Below are 23134 nucleotides of genomic sequence, written 5' to 3' on the forward strand. Positions count from 1 at the left end.
CTCCTACACCGATTCGCCCGCCGTCGCCCTCCCCAGGTGCCGTGACAACACGCCGGCCCGTCGTAAGAACGACTACCGCAGTGGGTGAGTTAAGAAAATTTGTCGCGCATCACGCAGAATCGGGTCGCAAAAAGTGTTGGCGGAGATATCGCAGTCGACAGCACACTTCCCACTCGCAATATTTATTCAATGCTGAAGCGAACAAAAATTTATGCTAGCGTACCTGGAAAACCTAGGCAAATTTTCCTAAGCTTTAGTGGCCTAAGACACAGGCATTAGGGGATAATTTCGCACAGCGGGAATGCTAGAGATGTATTGGCGGAAAGTTTATAGCAGCCTCTGGATTAGCGTCAGGGAGCCGGTAACAAAATGTGGACCACGAGATCATGTGACAAAATTGCTTGCTGTCTGCGCCATCTAGTGGCTAGCAGTCTGCTGTCGAAGGAATTGCTTTCGATGAACATTTGCCAGTGCAGCAGTACTCCCAACTGAAGATGATTCGTCGCTAGGCGGCGCGGACGACAATGTCGTGACTCACTCGCATTGTCCGTGTTATTTCGCTGCCGACTGTACATGCAAAGTTATTTGACACACTCGTCCAGACATCGTATTGATTACAGTTTTATAGAATATTGTTTACGACATGCTTTGGGTCATTGGTAGTTTGCTTCCCATTTTTAGCTCTAATGATGGCGTTTTGAAGTTAATTTTACAACCTTAAACTGCCTATGAAATGTTGGTCTGCCACTCACGGCACATCCAAATTAGAAACCATGTCAAGAATGTTCTTTCACTCCCGTAACTACTATCTGAAGGGAAGCTGAAGTGCATATTATGGAGACTACAGGGAGGCTGTCAGCTGTCCCAACACCGTAAATCATAGTGCAGTATAATCAACATATAGCTCTTAGTATCCAACTTCATTTCTTAGGTTCGCAAAGTTTAGCGCTTGTTAAATCCGCCCGCATTGTATCAGCGTCAGCATCCCATCCATGCACACATTTTCGGGCCTAGGAGTTTTGCATTGTGTCGCCACCGATAAGAAGATAACAAAGGCAATACAGACACACGCGTTTTAAATGCGCTGCTGTCAGGGCAGTACTGGACCAAGAGAGGGTGATAGTCTTTTAGAAAAAAAAAAGCAGACGAGACAATCCAATAATGCACAATCGATAGTGCAGAGTGCAGAATCAACATTCCACTCAAATTTGTGCAGAGTTACATTTTTTTTGATGTCGTCGATTCGCGCTATTTTCATGTAAACTTACTCAGGCTCAGCCTTATCGGCAAGGCCCTCCTGGTTTCTAGCCAATACGAGACAGCCAGCAGTTAACTAACGCTTTCCTCGCATCGTTTCGCCCAGTCACATCGACGACCGCGAAGAAGACCACGACAACAAGGACTACGACGAAAAGGACTACGACGACTAGGACCACGACAACCACAACGAGTACGACCACGACTTCGACTACGACCACGACTACGACAACGACCACGACCACCACCACAACCACGACTACGACTACGACATCCACGACAACCTCAACAACTCCACCCCCGCCCCTGCTGTGCTCAGTGGGCACGGCCGCGGCTGCTCTCAAAATGATGCTGCCTCCTGACGGGGACTGCGACATCTTGATCTTCACGCACGTACAAGTTTACAATGAAACAGTGCAGGGGTATTACGAGAATAGGATCTTCGATACATTTAAGAAGGTCTGCGCCGCCTACACGCGCACAACATGTGGCCTGTCCTTCGCCATGCGGTAAGTCACTGTACAGGTTGTGCATCTACGTCACTCTTACATTTAATCAAGCTTTAAAGTGCAATTCGGTGTATTTGCACTCATATATTCAAGGGGGTAGGGGAGCTGGAGCACAAGCAGGGCGCCCTCCCCTCCCTTCTATGAACTCCTCCACGAGAATCATTTTCTTTATGCCTGACCACATGTCGTGGCACCCCAATTAGGGTGGCATTTTAATCTACACACAGGTGTTTCAGGGCCCTATTGAACCCTACACAAATTTCAACGTTAACAGGTAATCAGGAATATTCAGCTACGTCAGGCCAGCCTATCACTACTATAGCAAAACCTCGGCATCTCTATAGTAAAAGCTTGGCATTACTACTAAGCAAAGTTTGCTAGGTGGAACACAAGCTTAGCCGATGGTCGCCACTATAGCGCAAGCGGTGCACTTTTTTTTCCTTTTGTATAATGAAAAACCTTCTGGCGACATCCGGCTGGGGCCAAGTGCTTCCCAGTGGCGTTCATTGCGTAACGTGTAGATAACCTGGATGTAAAGATTCACGTAGCTCCCTGCAAACTTTGTTCTCTCTTCGATTATTTTGTTTGTCGCAGGACGCTCAAGGAAGACTCGTTCAGCGACAAGCCAGTCCAGGACTCAGTGAGGGATTTGCAGAAAAAGAACCGCATCAATCACCTCGGCGTTCTGGATGCTTACGGCACAGCTGAGGAGGTCAACGCGGGCACAGCCACAATCCTGCCAGCCGTATTTTCCGTAAGCGAAGATATCATTGCGTTTTGCTAGCATGTCACATACACGGGTGACAAGAGGTACAGATGTGTCCTTATACGTACAGTAATTCTAAGGATCAAAAAGGAAACATTGGCCTCTACGCTGTGCATATTGCCAAGCGCGAATCTTCCATTTTCATGAAACCATACGAACAACCACTGTCCTGCACGCACTGGGCCACACTGTCGAATATTCAGGGGCTTCGGAAGTATAGGCAAAGTTTGTGGGCAGGAATATATATATATATATATATATATATATATATATATATATATATATATATATATATATAGGCAGGCATGGTGGTTGAGTGGACGTAGCGTTGCATATAGTCCAGTAGATCCTCCGTGAGCGGTCACAACATGGTTTATTTCAACGTTTCGGCCTAGAGTCTGGCATTCATCAATCCTGATGAAGGCCAGACTCTAGGCCGAAACGTCGAAATAAACCACGTTGTGACCGCTCATGGAGGATCTATTGAGGATATATATATATATATATATATATATATATATATATATATATATATATATATATATATATATATATATATATATATATATATATATATATATATATATATATATATATATATATATATATATATATATGTCTGTGTGTGTGTGTGTGTGTGTGTGTGTGTGTGTGTGACGTATTAAGTAATGGTTGGTAGAGGTAGAAGAAGAGGACAGAATAGAATAAACATGGCATATGAGCCAGGCCACACCGCCCATTCATCATAGCGTCACACGAGTCGACAGGATGAAGACCTGGCTGCCGTTCATCAGCCTCACATCATTCACGAAGCCACCGTTCATATGTCTCAACTGAATATCGACCACAGAAGAGGCGCATGCAGTTAACGGCATCATGACAGAACCATCGACTGACCTTCCCATCCCCAAGTACACAGGAGCAGCGGATGATGGACACGTACAAGACTGGTTCGACCTGTTCGAGCTCGATGCTACCGCTGCATCGTGGTCGAAACGGGAGATGATCATAAACTTCACTGACTACATCTCACGTGAGGCATTCAAGTTTTACCTCACCCACATCTTCGAGAACGATGAGTCTTGGAAAAAGATGATACAGGAAATGATCAGTAATTTCAATAAAAACGATGAAGACCTGTCCACACCTCATCAGCTGAAGGCTTTTCAACTCAACCATCACAAATACGCGAAGTCTTGCCGTAGTAAGCGTTTTTCCCAAGCAAGACTTAAGAGTAAATACTCCACCCATGTACCATCATATGACTCGCCCAATTACACTTTACGAACTACAACACCAACTCCAAGCACCATACGTTGTACGGGGAGCTTCGCCCCTAAAACATGCCTCGGGTTTGCATTTAGTGGTGCTGAGTAAGTGCTAAGGACGTCCCTGATCGTTCTACGTCAGGGGCGTCCGTCAGTACGAGACATGGTGCCCGTCGCGTCTTGGACGCCTTCGAAGGCGCTTGTCTTCGACGTTGTTGTCCCTACGGGGACTAGTGCCGAGACCGTCGTTGATGCGACGGCCTCAATAGTCGGCCTCTCAGAGGTATACTGCGTGCAGCATCAGGGAGCTCGAAACTTCCAAGTCACCGTTAAGAGCATGGCCTCCATGTCTCTAATCGTCAATGCTGGCTGCCTGGTGATCGGCGGCGAGCGTGTTCAAGTCGTTCCCGTTGGCCCACAAGTGACCAACGTCGCCTGCCTGTTCCTGCCATCGTTCGTCTCAAACGAAGCTCTCGTCCAAGCGTTATCCCCATATGGCAAGGTGCTCACTGTCACCAGTGGTTTGATGAGCGGGCGACGCGGCGTACTCACTGGAACGCGGTATGTTCGAATGGAGATGAACGCCGCTAATCCTGTGCCGAACTACCTGCGCATCTCCGGTCACCGTGCTACGTTTGACTACCGTGGTCTCCAGCGTGTATGTCGAAGATGCGGCTCAGGGGACCATCTACGAGCCCAGTGCACAACACCGTATTGTGGTCGCTGTGGTGTGCACGGTCACGTTAGTGAAGGATGTGACCGCCCATGTCGACGCTGCGGGGACGGCCACCCAACTGTGGTTTGCCCTGTCCGCCGCTCTTACTCAGACGCTGCCGCTGGTGCCTTTCCACCACTGACACCGGCAATGGAACCAACTACCGACTCGGGGGACGCAGAGGAGGTCACCGACGCTGTGCTGGCCTCACCCCTACAAGTTCCTTCAAACGAAGCGCACAACGAAAGCGCGATTGTCGATGCGACGCTTGGCGCGTCGGCCTCCCCGCTGGTGCAGGAACCGTGCGCTTCGAAAGACGCAACGCACTGCCCTGAAAACGGCGTCGGCGTCTCTTCTTTGACGCCACTTGATGTTCAGTGCACAAATGACCCCAGTTATCAGGCTGCTGCTGTTGGAGTTGGCCCTACGACCCCGGTTATTTTGGAAAACAGTTGCGAAAACACCACAGCCTCTTCTGTTGCGGCCGCTCCGACCATTTCGACATCGCGTCGTACACGTAAAAAATCGCCCACACAAAGGGTGCCTACACCGGACTGCCGAGACGCGGACAGTGCTGCCAGCATCAAGAATGTGGATCCAAGCTTGCCGGCGGCTCAGTCCCTACCTCCTCAGGACACGTCTTCGGAAGACGGCTTCAGCCTGGGACTGGATAGTAGCATCGGACTGTCTAGCCTTGCCGATTTTGACGTTGAAATGGGAGCTCCACGTGAACCAAAGCGAGGGCACACTTCCAGCTCTTGCTCGGATGAACGCAGTGATGGCCGTGGTAAATCCCAACGGTCCAAAAAACCTCGACCCTCTTCTGGAGGGTCGAACAGTGCGTTGTAATTTGGTCGAGCAAGTGTCCCCTGGACACTTTCCAGGACACCGTCTAGAACTATGCGTCCAGGTTAGTCTTTACTTTTTATTATGGCTACCACACTGCATATTATTTCATTGAACGTTCAGGGTTTTCGCAGTCCGGCAAAGCAGGCTGAAGTGATTAGTGTCGCCCGCGCTGCAAATTGTGATGTTTTGTGCCTCCAGGAAACAAATTTTTTCTCGCTATCCGACGTGCTTGCTTTTAAACGAAGGTTCAACCTAGATTGTTATTTCTCTTTTGCTACATCTCGTTTTACGGGAGTAGGTATTATTATTTTTAACCGAGCTCTATTAAGGGATCATCATGCTTTTTACGATGGCGTGGGCAGGGTTTTGGCTTTAGACTGTAGCTACTTTTCTTTCAGATTAAGGATACTGTGTGTGTATGGGCCAGCGCAAGCTGGACAGTCTAATGACTTTTTTAGAGACCTGGATGTGTTTTTTCTTGACGGTCGTGACGTCATTTTGATTGGCGACTTCAACTGCGTTCTAAATACGCGAACCGATGTACAAGGTCCTGGCTGGGGCCGGTCTGCTTGGAATTCACGCGAGCTTCGCCGCCTTGTCCACCACTTTTCATTACTAGACGCGCACAATGTAGTGCACGGAAATACCTTTGTTTGGACATGGCGACGTGGACGATCCTCCAGCAGGCTCGACCGGGCTTATATCCCACGAGCGTTAGAGGCGTTTGTCTCTGATTTATGCGTTCCGTCCTTCCCACCTTCTCCTGTGTACGTATCTGATCATCGGCCTATTGTCTTGAAGCTCGAAGTTCCATTTTCTTTCTCAGAAAAGCCATGGCGTCTTGATGTTCGCGTCCTGCAGGACGCGCGCTCAAGATCAGATTTGTCACGCGCAATACGTGTGTCGCTCACGGCGTCTGGTCCTGAAGATTGGGATGCACTTAAAACACAGTGGCGCCTGCGCTGCGCAGTAGAGGGGCGTTCGCTTCGTCGACGCGTTTCTGAAGAGCTTGCTGATACCGCGATGAAGTTACGCATTGCTTTGCGCACCGAGACGCCTTCTCCTCTGATGCGAGCGTGGCAGCGTGAACTGCGTGAACGCTTTCAGCGCTTGACTGCTGCTTCGTCCCTGGCGGCAGCAGCATGGCGCTGTAGACACAACCCATGTGCACATCCCGAGGTGCTGCGCTACGCGAGACATTCCTTTTTTGGGCAATCAGAGTCACCTGTCTCTATGACAGCACAAATACCACCTGCGCAGCGGCTTCCTACGCGTGATCGATCTGTTTTCTTGGCGCATTTTGAAGCAATGTCGTGTTCGGCCATGCGGACTAACTGTGATGAAACACCGCCAATGCTTAGAAGTTTGCCCCGTATTCCTCAAGAAGTTGCAGATTGCCTGCACATCCCTCCGTCGGCTGAAGAGGTAAAGGTGGCACTGAAATCTATGAAACGTGGAACGGCCCCAGGGCCAGACGGTTTACCTGTTGAGTTTTACTTGACATTTTGGGATGAGATTGGTGCTACAATTACCGCGGTAATCCGGCGATGCTACGAGGACGGTGTCTTTCCATCAAGTTTTCGAGATGGACGCATTGTGCTTATTCCAAAGGGTGATGCTTCCTCTGTTAATCCTGAAGATTGGAGACCTATCACGCTCCTCAACGTTGACTATAAGATATTCGCGGCGGTAGCCGTTCAACGTTTGAGGGGTCTGTTGAACACCCTAATAGGTCATCACCAGACTTCATCAGTGCTTGGACGAGAAATACACAGCTTGTCATATACGACACGGGATATCATAGCTTATACTTTGTCGCGATCTGCGCGTGGTATCCTTGTGTCTTTGGACCAGGAAAAAGCGTTTGACCGACTAGAGCACGCGTATATCTTTAATGTGCTCACAGCCTTCGGCTTTTCTCATTCGTTTGTGGAAATGATTAAAAATACGTACACTGGTCTGAAAAGCACACTAGTTCTGGATGGTTGGGAAAGTGCTGCCTTTTCCATAACACGTGGGGTCCGTCAGGGTTGTCCATTGTCTCCTGTGCTATTTGTCCTCAGCCTTGAGCCATACTTGCGTGCTCTTGACGCGGATTCACGTGTCCGGGGTCTTGCGCTTCCTGGTAGCGGTGTCGTGAAAGTCACAGCTTTCGCTGATGATATAACCTTGTACCTTTCAGATAAAGATAGCCTTTCACGCAGCCTGCATGTATTTTCCCAGTATGGCGACATTTCAGGTGCAGCGTTGAACATCTCCAAATCCCGGTATTTTTTCATTGGCTCTCCAAACTCCAGGCTTAGCGCCGGTGTTCCCATTCAGCCGGCCGCGTTCCTTCGTATTTTAGGTATTTCATACAACCACTACGGCATTTGCGAATCTGTTTGGTTAAACGCTCTCGAGGAAGTAAGACTGAAAATTCAGGATGCACAGGATTTTGACTTCCCGCTTCTTGAGCGGAGGTACCTTGCGCAGACTGTATTTTGCGGTCGCATTTGGTACCTTTCTCACGTCGTGCAACCATCTTTACGTATCGTGCGATCACTACAGTCTGCTTTGTGTTCCTTTTTTTGGTCAGGCGGCACTGAGTTGGTCTCTCGCGCGGCACTGGGACAGCAGCGTGCTCAAGGAGGCTTTGCTTTCCCTTCAGTGTCCATACGCTGTCGGCTGCTGGCACTGCGTTTCCTTTTGCGCCTAGTGCAAGGGGAGGAATCTCCCGCACGAACGCTTGCATACTACTTTCTGGGTACTCACCTTCGTCATTTGATGCCTAATGCGCAACTTAACAGGGGGCCACAGTCAATAACACTTCCTGCGTTTTATGCAACTACTGTTGCATTTTTTCGCCATGTCAAGTCGAGCTGTCCTGGCATAGATGTTTTGAACAACCACATAGTTGAGACAACTGCTGCTTTGTTGCTTCCGTTGGTCCCGCCAACCCGCCGTGCTCGCTCTAGACGGGTGTCTTGGTGCTCCTTAACGGCTTCTTTTCTGCCTGGACACCTTCGGGACTTCATGTGGCGCCTGGGATGGGGTGTACTTCCCACTCTCGACCGCCTCGAAAGGTGGAGAATAGTACAGTCAGCAACATGTCCGAACTGCTCCCTTCGGGAAACAAATCAGCATTTTCTGAGGCATTGTATCATTGCTCGCGTTTTTTGGAGAGCCGTACATGCTGGATTTCACTGCCTCAGAGTAAATCGCTTCGTTTCTTCTGGGCGTTGTTCGCGAGGCCGCTTCGCTTGTCTTCTCATTGTTGCCGGCGCTTTCTGCCTCTGGCGCAACCGCTGCGAGGCGGTTGCAGCGGGCCGCCGCCGCCGCGCGCTCTACCCGATCCTAGAACGATTGTACTCGGAGCTGCTGTCTGTTTTGTCGGAGGAGCTCTTCTTCCTCGGTGAAGAGGAATTTCTTCGGCACTGGTCTTGCCCTTTTGTGTCGGTCTATGACAGACGAGTGAAACTTGTCTTTCGGCCGGCCTGGTATTGGTAGGCTGATCTGTCGATGTGCCGGCAGAAATGGCATGCCAACATGTAAATATGCAAAATGTACATATTTATGTTTTATTTGTCTCTTGTTTATCTTGAAGTATTTTGTGGTTGTGTTTGAGTGAACCATCGAATGTACATGTTTATTCAACGTCATCTCATATCCATGTTCATGTAAATGACGTCTGTCTTGTCATCATCGTTAGAGTATGTCTAAGACGGAAATGTTCTGTTGAGTGTTATTGACGTTTGTGGCAATAAATTTTTTCTAAACAGTCACTAAGTGTGAGACCCACGGGAATGCTTTATTTACTCCTATTGTAGAGTACCATGTACTCTGTATCGTTAAACACTGTTTTTTAAACACCACAGCCAAGGAGTTGCATTATTATTCTTCTGTAGTAGGGTACGTGAGGTACTGTGAATCATTACCCATTTTCAAAGGCACCATGGTTAGCTCGACAGTTGGCATGTCGGCGATGAGCCCCTCATTTCTCCTTGCAAACGTTTTATTGTTGCCTAGCTATGAACGCATAGACGCCGTTGTTTCCTGCAGCAACTGAAGTGTCGCGCTGCCAAGCCCGTTCAGGAAGGTGGAGTTCACGGCATATATAAAGGAAAATTTGAAGAGTGTGCATACCCCTATATACAAAAAAGAAGGTTTTACAAAGAGTATCCTCATGATCTCTGTAAGCCGAGTGTAACACAAAATGCGACGCCCAAATCGATTCTTTTCATTTGCAGACTATGAGGAAGTTCCTTGGAAAGGATACCGTGCGCAACAAGGTCTTCATGGGAATCGGTTACTTCTACTACAACAACAGTGGTGCCTGGCTTTCTCTTGCGAGAACCACCCTGAGGGTCATGCGGTGAGTTGTTATTGTGAAATATTGAACGCATTCAGCGCGGGCTCTCTTAATATAGGTCAATGAAGGGATAGCGATGGCGTGTGTTATTGCTGCTCTACTATTACGTTAAGGGCTTCATTTATCTTAGTTGAGCTACTCCTGACCCAATACAATATTTTCTGACAACATATCCATTTACGCCTTTATAGATTTTCTAAACGGCAAGGCGCTCCTAAACAGCACAGATATCAAATGCTTGTGTGAAACAGATACGCATTTGTACAGCGGTAAACACATTTTTCTGAAACGCAGTGACCACATACTACGGACTGCTCTGACGACGTTTGCCGATTGCACCTTGTTTCAAAGTATCTAAAATACAGCACATGACGGCTTAAAGTTAGTGTGTGGGTTATAATAAAAGAATAATAAGAATAATAATAAGTGATTCATTTCAGACGCAGAGGGAGCCTTTGGTGACAAGCCAAAGACAGAACGTTGTCTCCCTGACTGAAATACTGAAAGTATTTTTCCGTGTGATCGACGCTGTAAAGAGCTGCCACGTTTGAGTGTGTTGACGGTTTTACTATCTTTTCCAGGTTATCACCGCCAGAGGCGTGCGTGTAGAGGGGGGGGGAGGGGGGAGGGAAAGAGGCGCGCGCCTTTATTAGTCGCCCTTTGAGACGGGAGCAGACGTAGCCTGCCCGGCTTTAACTTATTAAAAAGGAAGCTCGGCGACAAACCTTCGCTCTCCCTCCCCCTGAACCACGCGTAAGCCTACAATCATCATCAGCAGCAGCAGCAGCAGCCTCACTACGTCCACTGCAGGACAAAGGTCTCTCCCATGTTCCGCCAGTTGACCCAGTCCTGTGCTTGCTGCTGCCAATTTATACCCGCAAACTTCTTAATCTCATCTGTCCAGCTAACCTTCTGTCTCCCCCTTACCCGCTTCCCATCTCTGGGAAACCAGTTAGTTAGCCTTAATGACCAGCGGTTATCCTGTCTACGCGCTACATGCGCAGCCCATGTCCATTTCCTCTTCTTTATTTCAACTATGATACCCTTAACCCCCGTTTGTCCCCTAATCCACTCTGCTCTCTTCTTGTATCTTAAGTTTACACCTACCATTTTTCTTTCCATTGCTCACTGCGTCGTCCTCAATTTAAGCTGAACCCTCTTAGTAAGTCTCCAGCTTTCTGCTCCGTAGCTAAATACCGGCAAGATACAGCTGTTATATACCTTCCTCTTGAGGAATAGTGGCAATCTACCTGTCATAATTGGAGAGTGCTTGCTATATCTGCTCCACCCCATTCTTATTTTTCTAAATACATCATTCTCGTTGTTCGTCTCTGTGGTTATTACCTGCCCTAAGTAAACATGGTCTTTTACAACTTGAAGTGCACTATTACCTATATCGAAGCACTGCTCTTTTGCGAAGTTGTTGTACATTACTTTCGTTTTGTGCAGATTCATTTTAAGACCCACCTTTCGGCTCTCCTTGTCTAACTCCGTAATCATGAGTTGCAATTCGTCCCCTGAGTTACGCAGCAATGCAATGTCGTCGGCGAAGCGCAGGTTACTAAGGTACTCTCCATTAACTCTTATCCCTAACTGTTCCCATTCTAGGCTTCTGAAAACCTCCTGTAAGCACGCGGTAAATAGCAGCGGGGAGATTGTGTTCCCCTGGCTTACACCCTTTTTGATTGGTATTTTGTTGCTTTCTTCATGAAGCACTATGGTAGCACTTGATTCCCTGTAGATTTCTTCCAGAATGTTTATATATACTTCATCTACGCCCTGATTCCGCAGTGTCTGCATGACGGCTGATATTTCTACTGGATCAAACGCCTTCTCGTAATCTATGAAGGCTATTTATAGTGGTTGGTTATACTCTGAGCATTTCTCTCCTACCTGGTTCATAGTATGAATGTGGTCAATCGTTGAGTAGCATGTTCGAAATCCTGCTTGTTCCTTTGGTTGATTGAATTCTAATGTTTTATTTACTCGGTTAGCAATTACCTTTGTAAATAGCTTGTATACTACAGAGAGCAAGCTGATCGGCCTGTTATTCTTCAAGTCCTTGTCATCTCCTTTCTTATGTATTAAGATGATGCTAGCGTTCTTCCGAGACTCTGGTACTCTTCCCGTCAGAAGACACCTCGTAAACAGGGTGGCTAGTTTTTCTAACACAATCTGTCCTTCATCTTTCAGCAGATCTGATGTTTCCTAATCTTCACCAGCAGCTTCGCCTCTTTGCATGCTCTCCAAAGCTTTTCTGACTTCTTCTATCATTACTGGTGAGGTGTCATCTGGGTTACTGCTAGTTCTTATAGTATTAAGCTCGTGGTTGTCTCGGCTAGTGAAACTCTTCAGCTCTTTTAACTATCTCATCCATATTGGTAGTTAATTTGCCTTCTTTGTCCCTTAGTGCATACATCAGACTTTTGCCTATCCCAAGTTTCCTCTTCACTGCTTTGACGCTTCCTCCGTTTTTCGGAGCGTGTTCAATTCTCTCCATGTTATACCTTCTTACATCGCATACCTTACGTCTAATAATCAACTTCGAAAGCTCTGCCAGTTCTTTTTTGTCTGTTGTACTTGACACTTTCATGATTTGACGCTTCTTAATTAGATTCTTCATTTCCTGGGAAAGCTTGCCAGTGTCCTGTCTAACTACCCTGCCTCCAACATCCACTGCACACTCCGTAATGATACTTGTCAGATTATCATTCATTGTATCTACGCTAAGGTTGGTTTCCTCACTAAGAGCCGAGTACCTGTTCTGCAGCGACACTCTGATCTCCTGTACTTTCCCTCTTAGTGCTAGGTCATTGATTGACTTCTGGCGTATCAGTTTCTGTTGTTCCTTCTTCAATCTAGGCGAATTCGAGACCGTACCATTCTATGGCCACTGCATCGTACTTTGCCAACCACTTCCATATCCCGCACGATTCCTGGGTGTGCAGTCATTATAAAGTCTATTTCAATCTTATTTTCGTCATTAGGGCTCCTTCTTGTCCACTTGCGGTTTTCTGGTTTTCGGGAGAAGGTATTCAAAATCCGTAAATTATTGCGTTCTGCGAATTCTAATAGTAGCTTTCCTCTGGCGTTTCTATAATCTCCTACTGCCTGGTCTCCAGCCTGCTTCTTCCCGACCATTGCATTAAAGTCGCCCATCACTATAGTATACTGTGTTTTTATCTTACTCATTGCCGATTCCACGTCTTTATAGAAGCTTTCAACTGAAGCGTCATCATGGCTGGATGTAGGCGCGTAAGCCTGTACCACCTTTATCTTGTATCTTTTATTCAGTTTAATTACGATACATACCCCCTTGTCATTAACACTATAGTATTCCTTTATGTTGCCAGCTATGTTTCTGTGAATTAGGAGCCCCACTTCCAGTTCTCTTCTGTCAGTCAAGCCCCGATAGCAAAGGACGTGCCCATTCTGTAGCATCGTATAGGCCTCATCTGCCCTCCTAACCTCACTGAGCCCTATTATATCCCATTTAACACGCTATAGCTCCTCGAATAGTACAGCTAGACCTCCCTCACTAGATAAAGATCTAGCGTTAAACGTTGCCAAGTTCAGGTTCCAATGGCGGCCTGTGCGGATCTAGAGATTCTTAGCGCCCTCTGCTGCATTGCAGATCTGACCGCCGCCGTGGTCAGTTGCTTCGCAGTTGCTGGGGACTGAGGGCCGTGAGTTATTTGACGTATGCATGTGGGAGGTAGTGGCCAGATACTGCACCAGGGTGGCCAATCCTTCCCTGGTGAGGGAGTGCGTTTCCGGCGGTGGTTGCCGGTGAGGCCGAACCCCAGGCCTCTTAATGCAGTTCCATCAACACGCGGATTTTTTTTATTCTGGTTGGGAACTGCGTGGCACCGGGATTTCAACCACGGACCTCTTGCATGCGAGGCGGATGCTCTAACCACTACGCCATCACCGCACCTACAATCACCGCTGTTCTTTACTGTCGTTGCGACTTCGCTGCCTTTATCCGAAGCAAATATATTGATTAACTGACCTCGTAAAACATTTCGACCCATGTCAGCAGTGTCTTATTATAGTATGCAGATAGATTTTGTAAATAGTATATATGCCAGATGCACTTATGGTCTGGCGCATGCTCGGAAGCCGGCGGCATTTGCTCACCGAGTGTGGATGCACACAACAGTGACCCAATGAGCGCGTGCTCCAGAATGACGTCATGAGCTGGACGGCTGGTTGTGTGTACAGTGCCGAGTGTATTACTATTTCTTTATTCGCTTAGCTGATCAACTGGTGTGATTCGGTAACGTCTGCGGAATAACTCGGAAATTATCAAGTTCTACCCAAGCATTGTAAATGCTAATAAGCACCAGATTTATTAAATGACATTTTACGAGACATGCTAAATCATAAATGAAAATCCGCCGAAATTTCCTGACTCGTTTTCATAACAACAGCTTACGCTATGGTTTTCCATCGATTCAGACCCCGACGCTATGAAATAATTTTTTGTCACTTCTGGTAAACCCTTTCTGAAGTGCATGCAGACTCAGCGTTTACGAAACTCTCGATGATGTATTGAGCATCGCACGAAGACATTCTCACTTGGTTATCTCCGAATAACGGCGCCTTCTCACAGCACGAGAGCCACTGATGATGTCGAGAAAGTTGAGCAGGTCCGGGGCCTATGTAGTGTGGAAAAATGAAGAACATCTTTTGACACTTCGGCCGTTGCACGGCCATTTTCAGAATAACCGTTTATTCTGCCGAGGAGTAACAAATGCACACCTCTTCGCATAACGGGGACAGTGAAAAGAGCCTCGTCATGAGGACCTGTTTTCCTGAAATGACTAAACTATCAGGGGACGGCTGGCCCTGCAACTACCACGTTTAGAAACTGATAGCTTGCTTTTATTGCGTTAACTTATAGGTTTATTCAAAGTGTCCATGTATGTATGTATATATCGAAACCTGCGTCCGTGATTGAGCAACCTCTGCCGCAGGAGAGACGTTGACGTGCTTGTCGTCATCACCACAGTCTTGTCGGTGCCCACCCATAGCCAGTGCATTACGATGGCTTCGAACGCCCTCAAGAGCGAAGACGCACACTCTCCAAATATGGTAAGCTGTGCGTCAAAATGGATGGACGTAGGCTAGTTCGCTAAATTTGGCAGTGCTCGCAGAGGCTGGTACCAATATCGTGCCTCTTGTGACTTCACCGTTCAATGATGAATTAGAGATACAATCAATGCATTCATAAGGGACGTTGTTGCCAAGTAGGCCTACTGCGCTCAGGTGGCTTATCTTCCTCTGGTTAGGGAGTGTATTCCCGGCTGCGGTTGCCAGAGAAACCACAAGCCTGGCTTTTTTTACCAAATTTCATCATCACGCGGATTTTCTAAAATCCACTTGGGGATCCTCCGACACCAGGGGCAGTAGGTGGCGACCAAATAGCGATTCACTGATGACACAGTGGTAACTTAGGGGACCAAATAAATCTGATGCATGATGACTGAACAGCACACGAAAAGTAGGTTTGAAAATATGCATAAGCCTAATGTTTTATGCATATTTGCAACCGTCTCAGCAAAGAACAGCTCTTTGCGATATGGCGATAGATGCTGAAAGTTGTCAAAGAATACGTTACTTAAGACAGGTAGCAAGCGCGGAGCAGAACCATAAGAGTGAAATAACTAGAAGAATAAGGATGATGTGAAACACATTTGCCAAGCATTCTCAAATCATGAATGGTAATATTCCAATAACCCTCAAGAGGAAGGTGTATAACAGCTTCATCTTACCGGTATTTACCGGAGCAGAAACCTGAAGGCTCACAAAGAGGGTTTAACTTTAATTGAGGAGAACGCACCGAGTGATGCAAAAGAAAATGATATGTGTAACCTTAAAAGACACGAAGATAACAGCGTGGATTAAGGAAACCGGGGTTAAGAATATAGTTGAAATCAAGAAGAAACTGACAAAAGCCGGGCACTAAGCTCGCAGGCAAGATAACCGCTGATCATTAAGGATAACTGACTAGATTTCAAGAAAAGGGAAACACGGGAGAGGGAGAACAAACATTAGGTGAGCAGGTAAGGTTGAGAAACTTGCACGTACAACGTAGCAACAGAAATCACAGGACTGGATTGATTAGAAAATCGTGGGAGAGGCTTTTGCCCTGCAGTGGGCGTGGTCAGACTGACAGTGATCATAATAAAAAAGAAACAAAGATTCACCTCATAATGGTAAATCACTCCTTCACCGTACCGAAATCAAGCTTCAAGCCGACAGCAGGCCGAGAGTTGGAAAGGAAGCGGGAGCGAATACGTTTGCAGGAATAAAATGACATCAAGTCGCACAGGGTAGAATAAATGGGACATCACTCGGAAAAGTGTTAGTCCTAGACTGAAAGATGCACGGAATAAGGATGATGTTGAATAACTCTACATTGGGTAGTATAATTTCTCCGCTTACTTCTGGGGCCGCGAAATGCAAAAAAAAGGTCATTCCTCCATCATAGGAATCTATATAACACGAAAGCAAAACTTATCTCTACTGAAGCAGTTAAATGTTTACTCTACATTGATGTAATCACTCTTGCACACGGTCTTCTGATGTTGCACAGCTGTATAGCACCATTTAACGGGAACGCAGTGCTACACCTCTATAACAACGACAAATGTACATGACCAATGCATAAACAAACCCTTGGGGCAGTGGTAGCTGTAGTAGCAGCTCTGGTAGCAGATGCTTATGGTAGCTGTAGTAGCAGAATCAAAGAAAGAGGTATGTCATTCAAGAGAGTAGTCCCCGAATAGACGCTGAACTTGGACTAAGGTCACCTACTCTCGGCATTTCCGAGAGATAAATGCAAACCACGTCATGTCAGAATTCCTGCCGGGGCGAACCTGAGTGGAGAACCAGGAGTTACCGCCAGCCGACGCAGATCTTTTTTTTTTTTGTATAGATGGATGTTATGGGCAAAGTCGACGCTAGAATTAATGCTCTCACCTGTCGTTGTGTTAATGCATCGACAATATTACACTTCTATCGGCAAGGTGCCGAATGACAAGGACGCTTTGAAACGACGCATTAAAGGTCATGGCCATGATGTATTCCTTCACTTTACGAAAAGCACTGCTAAAGGACACTGTTAGATGTGAAAGGTGCGTTTGTAAAGTTTCCAGAGTATTTGGCCATATCGCAGTGGGTAGCGCTCCCGTATTCTGTTGGCGCGAGGAGAAAAGTTGCGACTTCAGCCTCCAATGTCGCCACTTTTTTTCTTTGCTTTCTGATCATGCGCATTTTTCACACTTTTTTTCGTGACGGAAATACGGCACCGAAGTCTTGGTCAACCCCAGCATAAACACTTTCGTGTTGAAGAAACAATAGGATTCTCTGCAATTTTCGGCAGCCCCTTAACAGATGCATAGAAAACATAAAACTTCAGCAAATGACAACTTTTCAAGATTTCACCCTTTTTTTATATCGGCATCATACCTTGTTAAGCGAAGGACCGCTCTTCCAACTCCAAAAAGCTCAAAGCCTTCATAAAAAGCGTGTTTTTTTAAATTGTGCTGCAACGCGGATACCGCGTATTCGTATCGCTCAAGTATTCACGCCCCGCCTGCATAGTCGTTGAAACCACCAAGAACCCTCGCGCGGTTGTTGTATGAGGAAGCGGGTTGAAATTCAGCTCCGTCGAGAACACGTAAGTTGTTAACGCGAAAATGTTTTATGGCGAGGTCCCGAAAGACTTCAGCGATGTGTTGCTGTCATGGAGATGGCTTGGTATAATAAGAACCAACAAATAAGAGAGAAAAACCAGGAGAAAATGTTCTGTCGCCTGGAATCAAACTTATGGCCTCTTACATCGAGCCGTAGGTGCCCTGCGCTTTACATGCTACGCGACCGGCGCGCCTACACGAAGCTCCCCAAACGCACCCTATATCTTCCACACTTTCTTTTTTTTTTTTTTTTGCACGGCGGGGTGGTTCTGTGCCGTCGTCTATGAGAGGTGAAGTATCACGTCTTGACACTAAGAAGCGCCTATATAGGAAGCGCAGACGCAAATATTGCACCTTGATAGTGCGCGTTCTGCTGAAGCAAAGAAAGCTGCCAGCGCTATCATCGGGAAGTATACCCTTAGAAGCAGGTTCATTGCTTTCCTTTCGCTTTGTCTTAGCATCTGACGAGTCGTTAACGGAGTAGTGCAGCTTTCAAATGCCCCACGCTGCCTACTGATTCGAGTGTCGTAGGATGACAAACGAAAGGAACTGCTGCAATAGGTGCCTAAGAAAAGCAGTGAGGCTGACGGGAGAATTGCGCCTTGTAATAACGAGCACGTTGCCAACGGGAAGTGGGCTGCGTGCATTGCTCAAGTTTAGAACCTCTGTTTGCCGTGTCGCTGAAGTGCCCTGTGGTCGTGCATGAGTGTGCACATGCGCAGGTTACCTTGTGACTGGAGATTGCACACACTTGATTCCTCAGCTGGAGACGCTTCGAAGGAGCACGTATCGAGTACCAGTGTTTACATATTATGCACTTGTTGATGTCATCCTTGCACGGGATCCACCACGTGCTGTGTCCAGGTATATGTTAACAGTTAACGGAAGTTAGTCGTGAGAATGCAGACGTGCCACACGAGGCGTCAACGCGGGTGCGTTAGTCGGCGCGTAGCTGTCCAACACCAGGAAACATTGTGTACCAGTAACCCAGAGCTCTCGTATATCAATCCGGAATAATCAACGTTATTAAAGGCACGCTTTAATTTCGTGTTATACCGATTCCTCTGACGAATGGTTCAGCCATGTCTTATATTGATTTAATTATTCGCGGGTCTTTTTATTATATTGTCTTCATTCCACACTCCATAGAAGGAAAGAAATAGTTCATTATATAATGTTTCAACATAGGACACTTCTCCACAGATGGCGCGAGTAGCTTTTGTTCTACGCAGTCAGCGATTCGCTAGAAGGTACTCTACTGTACAAGAGCTACGCCGTAAAAGCAGGTCACTATGCATGCTGAATGTGTACTCTAAACCAGTATCACTAGTGCAGCCAGCTCGCGTCAAAGTAAGGCGAGATGTGCAGCACGGGAATGCATATTAGACTCTGTCAAGTACTCAATGAACACGAAGACGAAAAAAAAAGAAGGTAGGGATTAGGATATCAATTTTTTTTTGTAATTTGTTCTGTCGTATGAACGCATTCAGGAACATGTTCCAGTGTTTCAAGGTATGCAACTTTTGTTAAAATAATTGCGCCTCGGCCCATTTGATTGCAGGAGAGTGCTTTCACAATGATCAGAGACAGGTATGGGACGCCCAGCGTTCTCATTGCCTTTTCCTTACAAATGGGCGTGATCATGTACTCACTGAGGGGCCTCTACACAAAGCCCGCCGACGCCCTCTACAAACCATGCTACGGCTTCGCCATCACAGACTACTCGCAGGTAAGTGGCACTAGGGAGGCTTAGGTTGCCCTCAATCTTCCGGCTGGTAATTAAGGAAGTCGCTGTTGGCAGCAGAAGAGCCGGTAAGGGCTTCTAGTGGCGTCTTCTTGAACTTAATCACGTGTGAAACATTTCTCCTGTTGCCTTAATCTTGTCGTACCACGAAAATACAAAATTCCGGTGGTCTAACAATTTTATTACTCGCTGTCATTCCAAACTAGCAGTTTAGCGAATAAGGTTGAATTATGGCTGAATTAGCTTTGCGGTACGGTGAGGTCGGCGCTATCAGAAGTCCTTTCTGTAGCTCATCAGCAAGCAGCTGTTCGCAAACGGTGAGAATTGTACACAAAGCAGTACTGTCTTCTCACTAAAACTTGAACAATGATAGATCGGATCAATCGCTCAATTAATTGATCAATCAAGCAATATGCGCAGTCTTTAAGCCATTTATGAAAGGCGCAGATCAATAATCTGGTAGTATCTCTTCTAATTCAGGCAGTGAAAAGCAGTTCTTCCACATGCATATTTAACGTCCTTTTCTTGAACAAAACAATACTTTGCGAATAGGTGTTGCAGTTGACCGTAACATATTTACTCGCTATTTGCACACCATTCGCACTCTGTGACTACTGGTTGCCATTTATACTCTAATAAACGCTCTCTTATTACAAACGTTTATGTGATTCCTTTCCTGACATGAAGCCTGCGTAGGTTCTGGTTGGCCGAAGATTCTCAAGTAACAACGTAACTCAGTTGCAGAACACGAGGTTTTTACGCAGGGACCCCAGGTTCGAACGCCACCCTATCCGGGTTATTTTTAATTTTTTTCATTTCGAGCTGTGGCGGTAATGGTCACTGGCGGTGGTGGACAACTGCGACGTTAAACAAGTTAGTGGTTGAGATTTCACAGCAGTTTCCGCTGTATATTGTACTTCAGGTCATGACTCTGGCGGACAAACAGACGCGTCTTCTTGAGCCTTGTTATCCAATTCCTGCGTAACTCTCAGTCGTCCCTTGTATGGAAGGAGAGCAAATGCACTTGAAGCACCGAGCAAAGCTTTGGAATTCCGCTTGTACTTGACAGATTCTAAAGAAAAAAAAAACTTATGCGGCAGCCAATTTGTGAGGAAATAACCTCTTCGAGCCATCTTCGAGTCATCTAGCGGCGCCACTGAGGCGCCGCTCACTTGTAAAAGTGTTGCCAGGCCTCTTTAAAAGAGATGGTGTGAACCAGGATGGTTTTACAATTTCCTTTTTTTCTGACTCACCGTCATTCTGATTATGCAGGCATGCCAGCTGAAGGCTTCGGTGGCACCTAATGAAAAGTCGATGATCGCCACCAATACGCATGATTCGTCCACGTTTTTCAACAGAACCATCTTCCAAACGTATGACACCATCGCACAGATGAAGGAAAAGGTGAGCGATCCTAAGTGGTGATCATGACGTGCGGGAATCTGAGTGGGGCACGACATCTCGGGCCTTACAAGACGTGGATTCTGGTTAAAGGGTGATCCTCTCCGATGAGGTTTAGGCGACGCGTTTTAGCACTGTCGAAACAACGCAGCTTGCCTCGGCAACAAGGGTAATAACTTGCAGTGCATCCTCAAGGAAGAAAGAGTTAAAAAGGGGCTCTTTATGTCCTTGAGAATGCACTTGAATATACCGTCTCGTCACGTATGTCTTGCCACGTTTATGACAGATATCTGACACGCTAAGAAGTGCCACTAGCTCACCCTTTGTGTCGGGGTTATTCCAGTATTATGCTTAAAGGAGTGTCGTTTATTAGCCCCCAGGCAAGCATTCTGCGAGAAATCTGCGAGATATCTCTCTCACTTGATAACTTGCTGATTCGTCATCATCCGCCGCTTACATACAACAAGTGCATCCCGAAGACAACGCAGGTCAGAAGGCGCGTAGTCGCTCGGGAACGAAAAAATTACCGGAGTCGCTTATTCATTTCGGCTAACTGGAATGCGAAAGCACCTATGACGTTTTTGAAGACGTGCTTTCGAAGTGTCAATAAATACGTGCATACAAGTAATTGTGGTTTTGTTACTCAATTTCACGTACTTGGGTAATCCGCATCTAAGTGTGACGTCTCACTACCACTCTTACCATTCATGGTTAGCTATGCAAACAGCTTGAATGGTGTGAGAAAAAAGCCACACGTCGAAAGTATTTATGAGCCGCCCAAGACGTAATAATGAACTTCCATCTGGCTGCGGTGTGTTGGCATGTTTGTATATTGAAGCCTTGTTTTTTTTTCACTGTAGTTCCACTTGGAACAGTTTTCGTAGAGTGTTTACATGTCGATAGTTTTGGCTGCGATGTTTAATTGCGGTTTGCGTGATCACGCATGCACCACAGTCGGGATTGGTGTAGTGCTTCTTCCTGATGTGACACAAGTGGCACGCGGTGTTCATCACAACTACGTATCAAAGGCATAGAAAATTAATATTACTAACCGACCGGCTGGCAGTATATGTAGCGTGCAATGTCTGCACGTCGCTGCAGTGAGTAAATAAATCCTGACTGACTTGGATGCGTAGTCATAGGAACCGGAAATATTTTTCGCACTTCGAAACACAGGCGTGCTACGAGAATCGTTGCGTGTGGTGCTGCGTAGCAGATCCGACAAACAATGATGTTGTATTGCAAACATGCCTGATTACAGCAGCCTGCTGAGGCTGCCTAGATAGGCATACTCATCCAGGCTCTGCCGCTTGAAGGCGCCATTCGAATGATTCAGCAGAGCATTGACAACGTGTAATGGATGTAATGGATTTCATATTTGGCTGCGGTAATATCTTTCGCAGAATTTACGCTCAGGCGGCTTGCCCAGCTGAGCAAGCATTATAGCTGATAATCGCTTCCGTACATTCATTGCTCTTTTTACCCCCCTCCCTCCCCAATAGATCACGGCCTATAGCTTTGCGCATCTTATCAGAAGTCTTCCCTTCGTTCTGCTCGTCATTAGCTTGTGTGCATGACCTCCTCTATAGAAGAGGTCGTGCTTTTGTGACGTCGAGACCACGCCTTTTTTTTTCTCTCGTCTCGTTCGGCAGGCGGCGGTCATCATGAGCAAGCCCAACAGAAGAGGCAACTTCACCTGGTTCCTCTTCAACGTGGAGTTGACGGACATTACACGCCAGTGCGTGAAGGACGGACCCCACAAGAGACTCAAGGAATTCAAGAAGTTTTTCGTCAGCGAAGCGCAAAAAACGGCGGCCGGGTAGTTCGTCTCGTCTCCTGATACTGCCATAAACAGTGCAGGACGCCTACCAACTGCTTCTTCACCGTTGTTTAGTGTTTTTCAAATGATATATTACGTTAACCAATACTTCGCCAGTCTTCGGAGGCTCTTTCATAACGCATCAATAAGAACAGGACACAGAGTGGAGACGCCAACTCGGCGCGTCTCCCGTCAGAGCGCGTCTCCTCTCGGTGTCTTTTACTTAGTGCGCTTTGAATTGATTATCAACGCGCCCAAGCTTAGTGATCTTTCAAGTAAAATGAAGATGGCAGGTGGCTGTGTACGTTAGAACGGTTCTCGGCATTTACCACAGAACGGGCGGCACCGAAATGGTCCTCAGTTCAAGGATGAATACATTAAGTGACACGTAGTGGCGTCTTCTATTTTGATGCTTCGATAATAAATAAATCTCGATCGTATCAATCAAGACAACTGGGGGAGTCGGGTCACGTCGTGCCGAAGGCACATGAAGCCATTTGAGCTAATATTTTTGTATTAGCCTGTGACAGGTAACACGAATGTATTGTAACTTCCGTTACAATACATTCGTGACGTTTGGTAACGCAACATTTTGTCCAAAACTACTTGTTGCGAAGGAAAGTTGGATCTAACGCAATAGCGTTAACAAGATTGTTTGGCAGAAATACCGGCATTGGCGTCGTTGGTTGTGAGCAAAAAATCATCTTGTGCGTGGCCAAAACATCGAGAAAGATGCAAATGAAATTGAATAA

The 23134-nt window shown here is 46.7% G+C and overlaps 1 protein-coding gene across 1 annotated transcript; it reads left to right on the plus strand.

Annotated features, from left to right (window-relative positions):
• On the plus strand, positions 1-22623 carry LOC142764832 (uncharacterized). Its single transcript, XM_075865365.1, has 8 exons — positions 1-84; positions 1364-1766; positions 2361-2520; positions 9594-9718; positions 14695-14812; positions 18980-19147; positions 20435-20566; positions 22216-22623. Exons 2-8 carry the CDS (start codon positions 1603-1605, stop codon positions 22384-22386), a joined length of 1038 nt encoding a protein of 345 aa, XP_075721480.1. The 5' UTR covers positions 1-84; positions 1364-1602; the 3' UTR covers positions 22387-22623.
• The last annotated feature ends 511 nt before the right edge of the window (positions 22624-23134 follow it).

Source organism: Rhipicephalus microplus, chromosome 6 (genome assembly GCF_043290135.1).
Source record: "Rhipicephalus microplus isolate Deutch F79 chromosome 6, USDA_Rmic, whole genome shotgun sequence".
Classification (NCBI taxonomy): domain Eukaryota; kingdom Metazoa; phylum Arthropoda; class Arachnida; order Ixodida; family Ixodidae; genus Rhipicephalus; species Rhipicephalus microplus.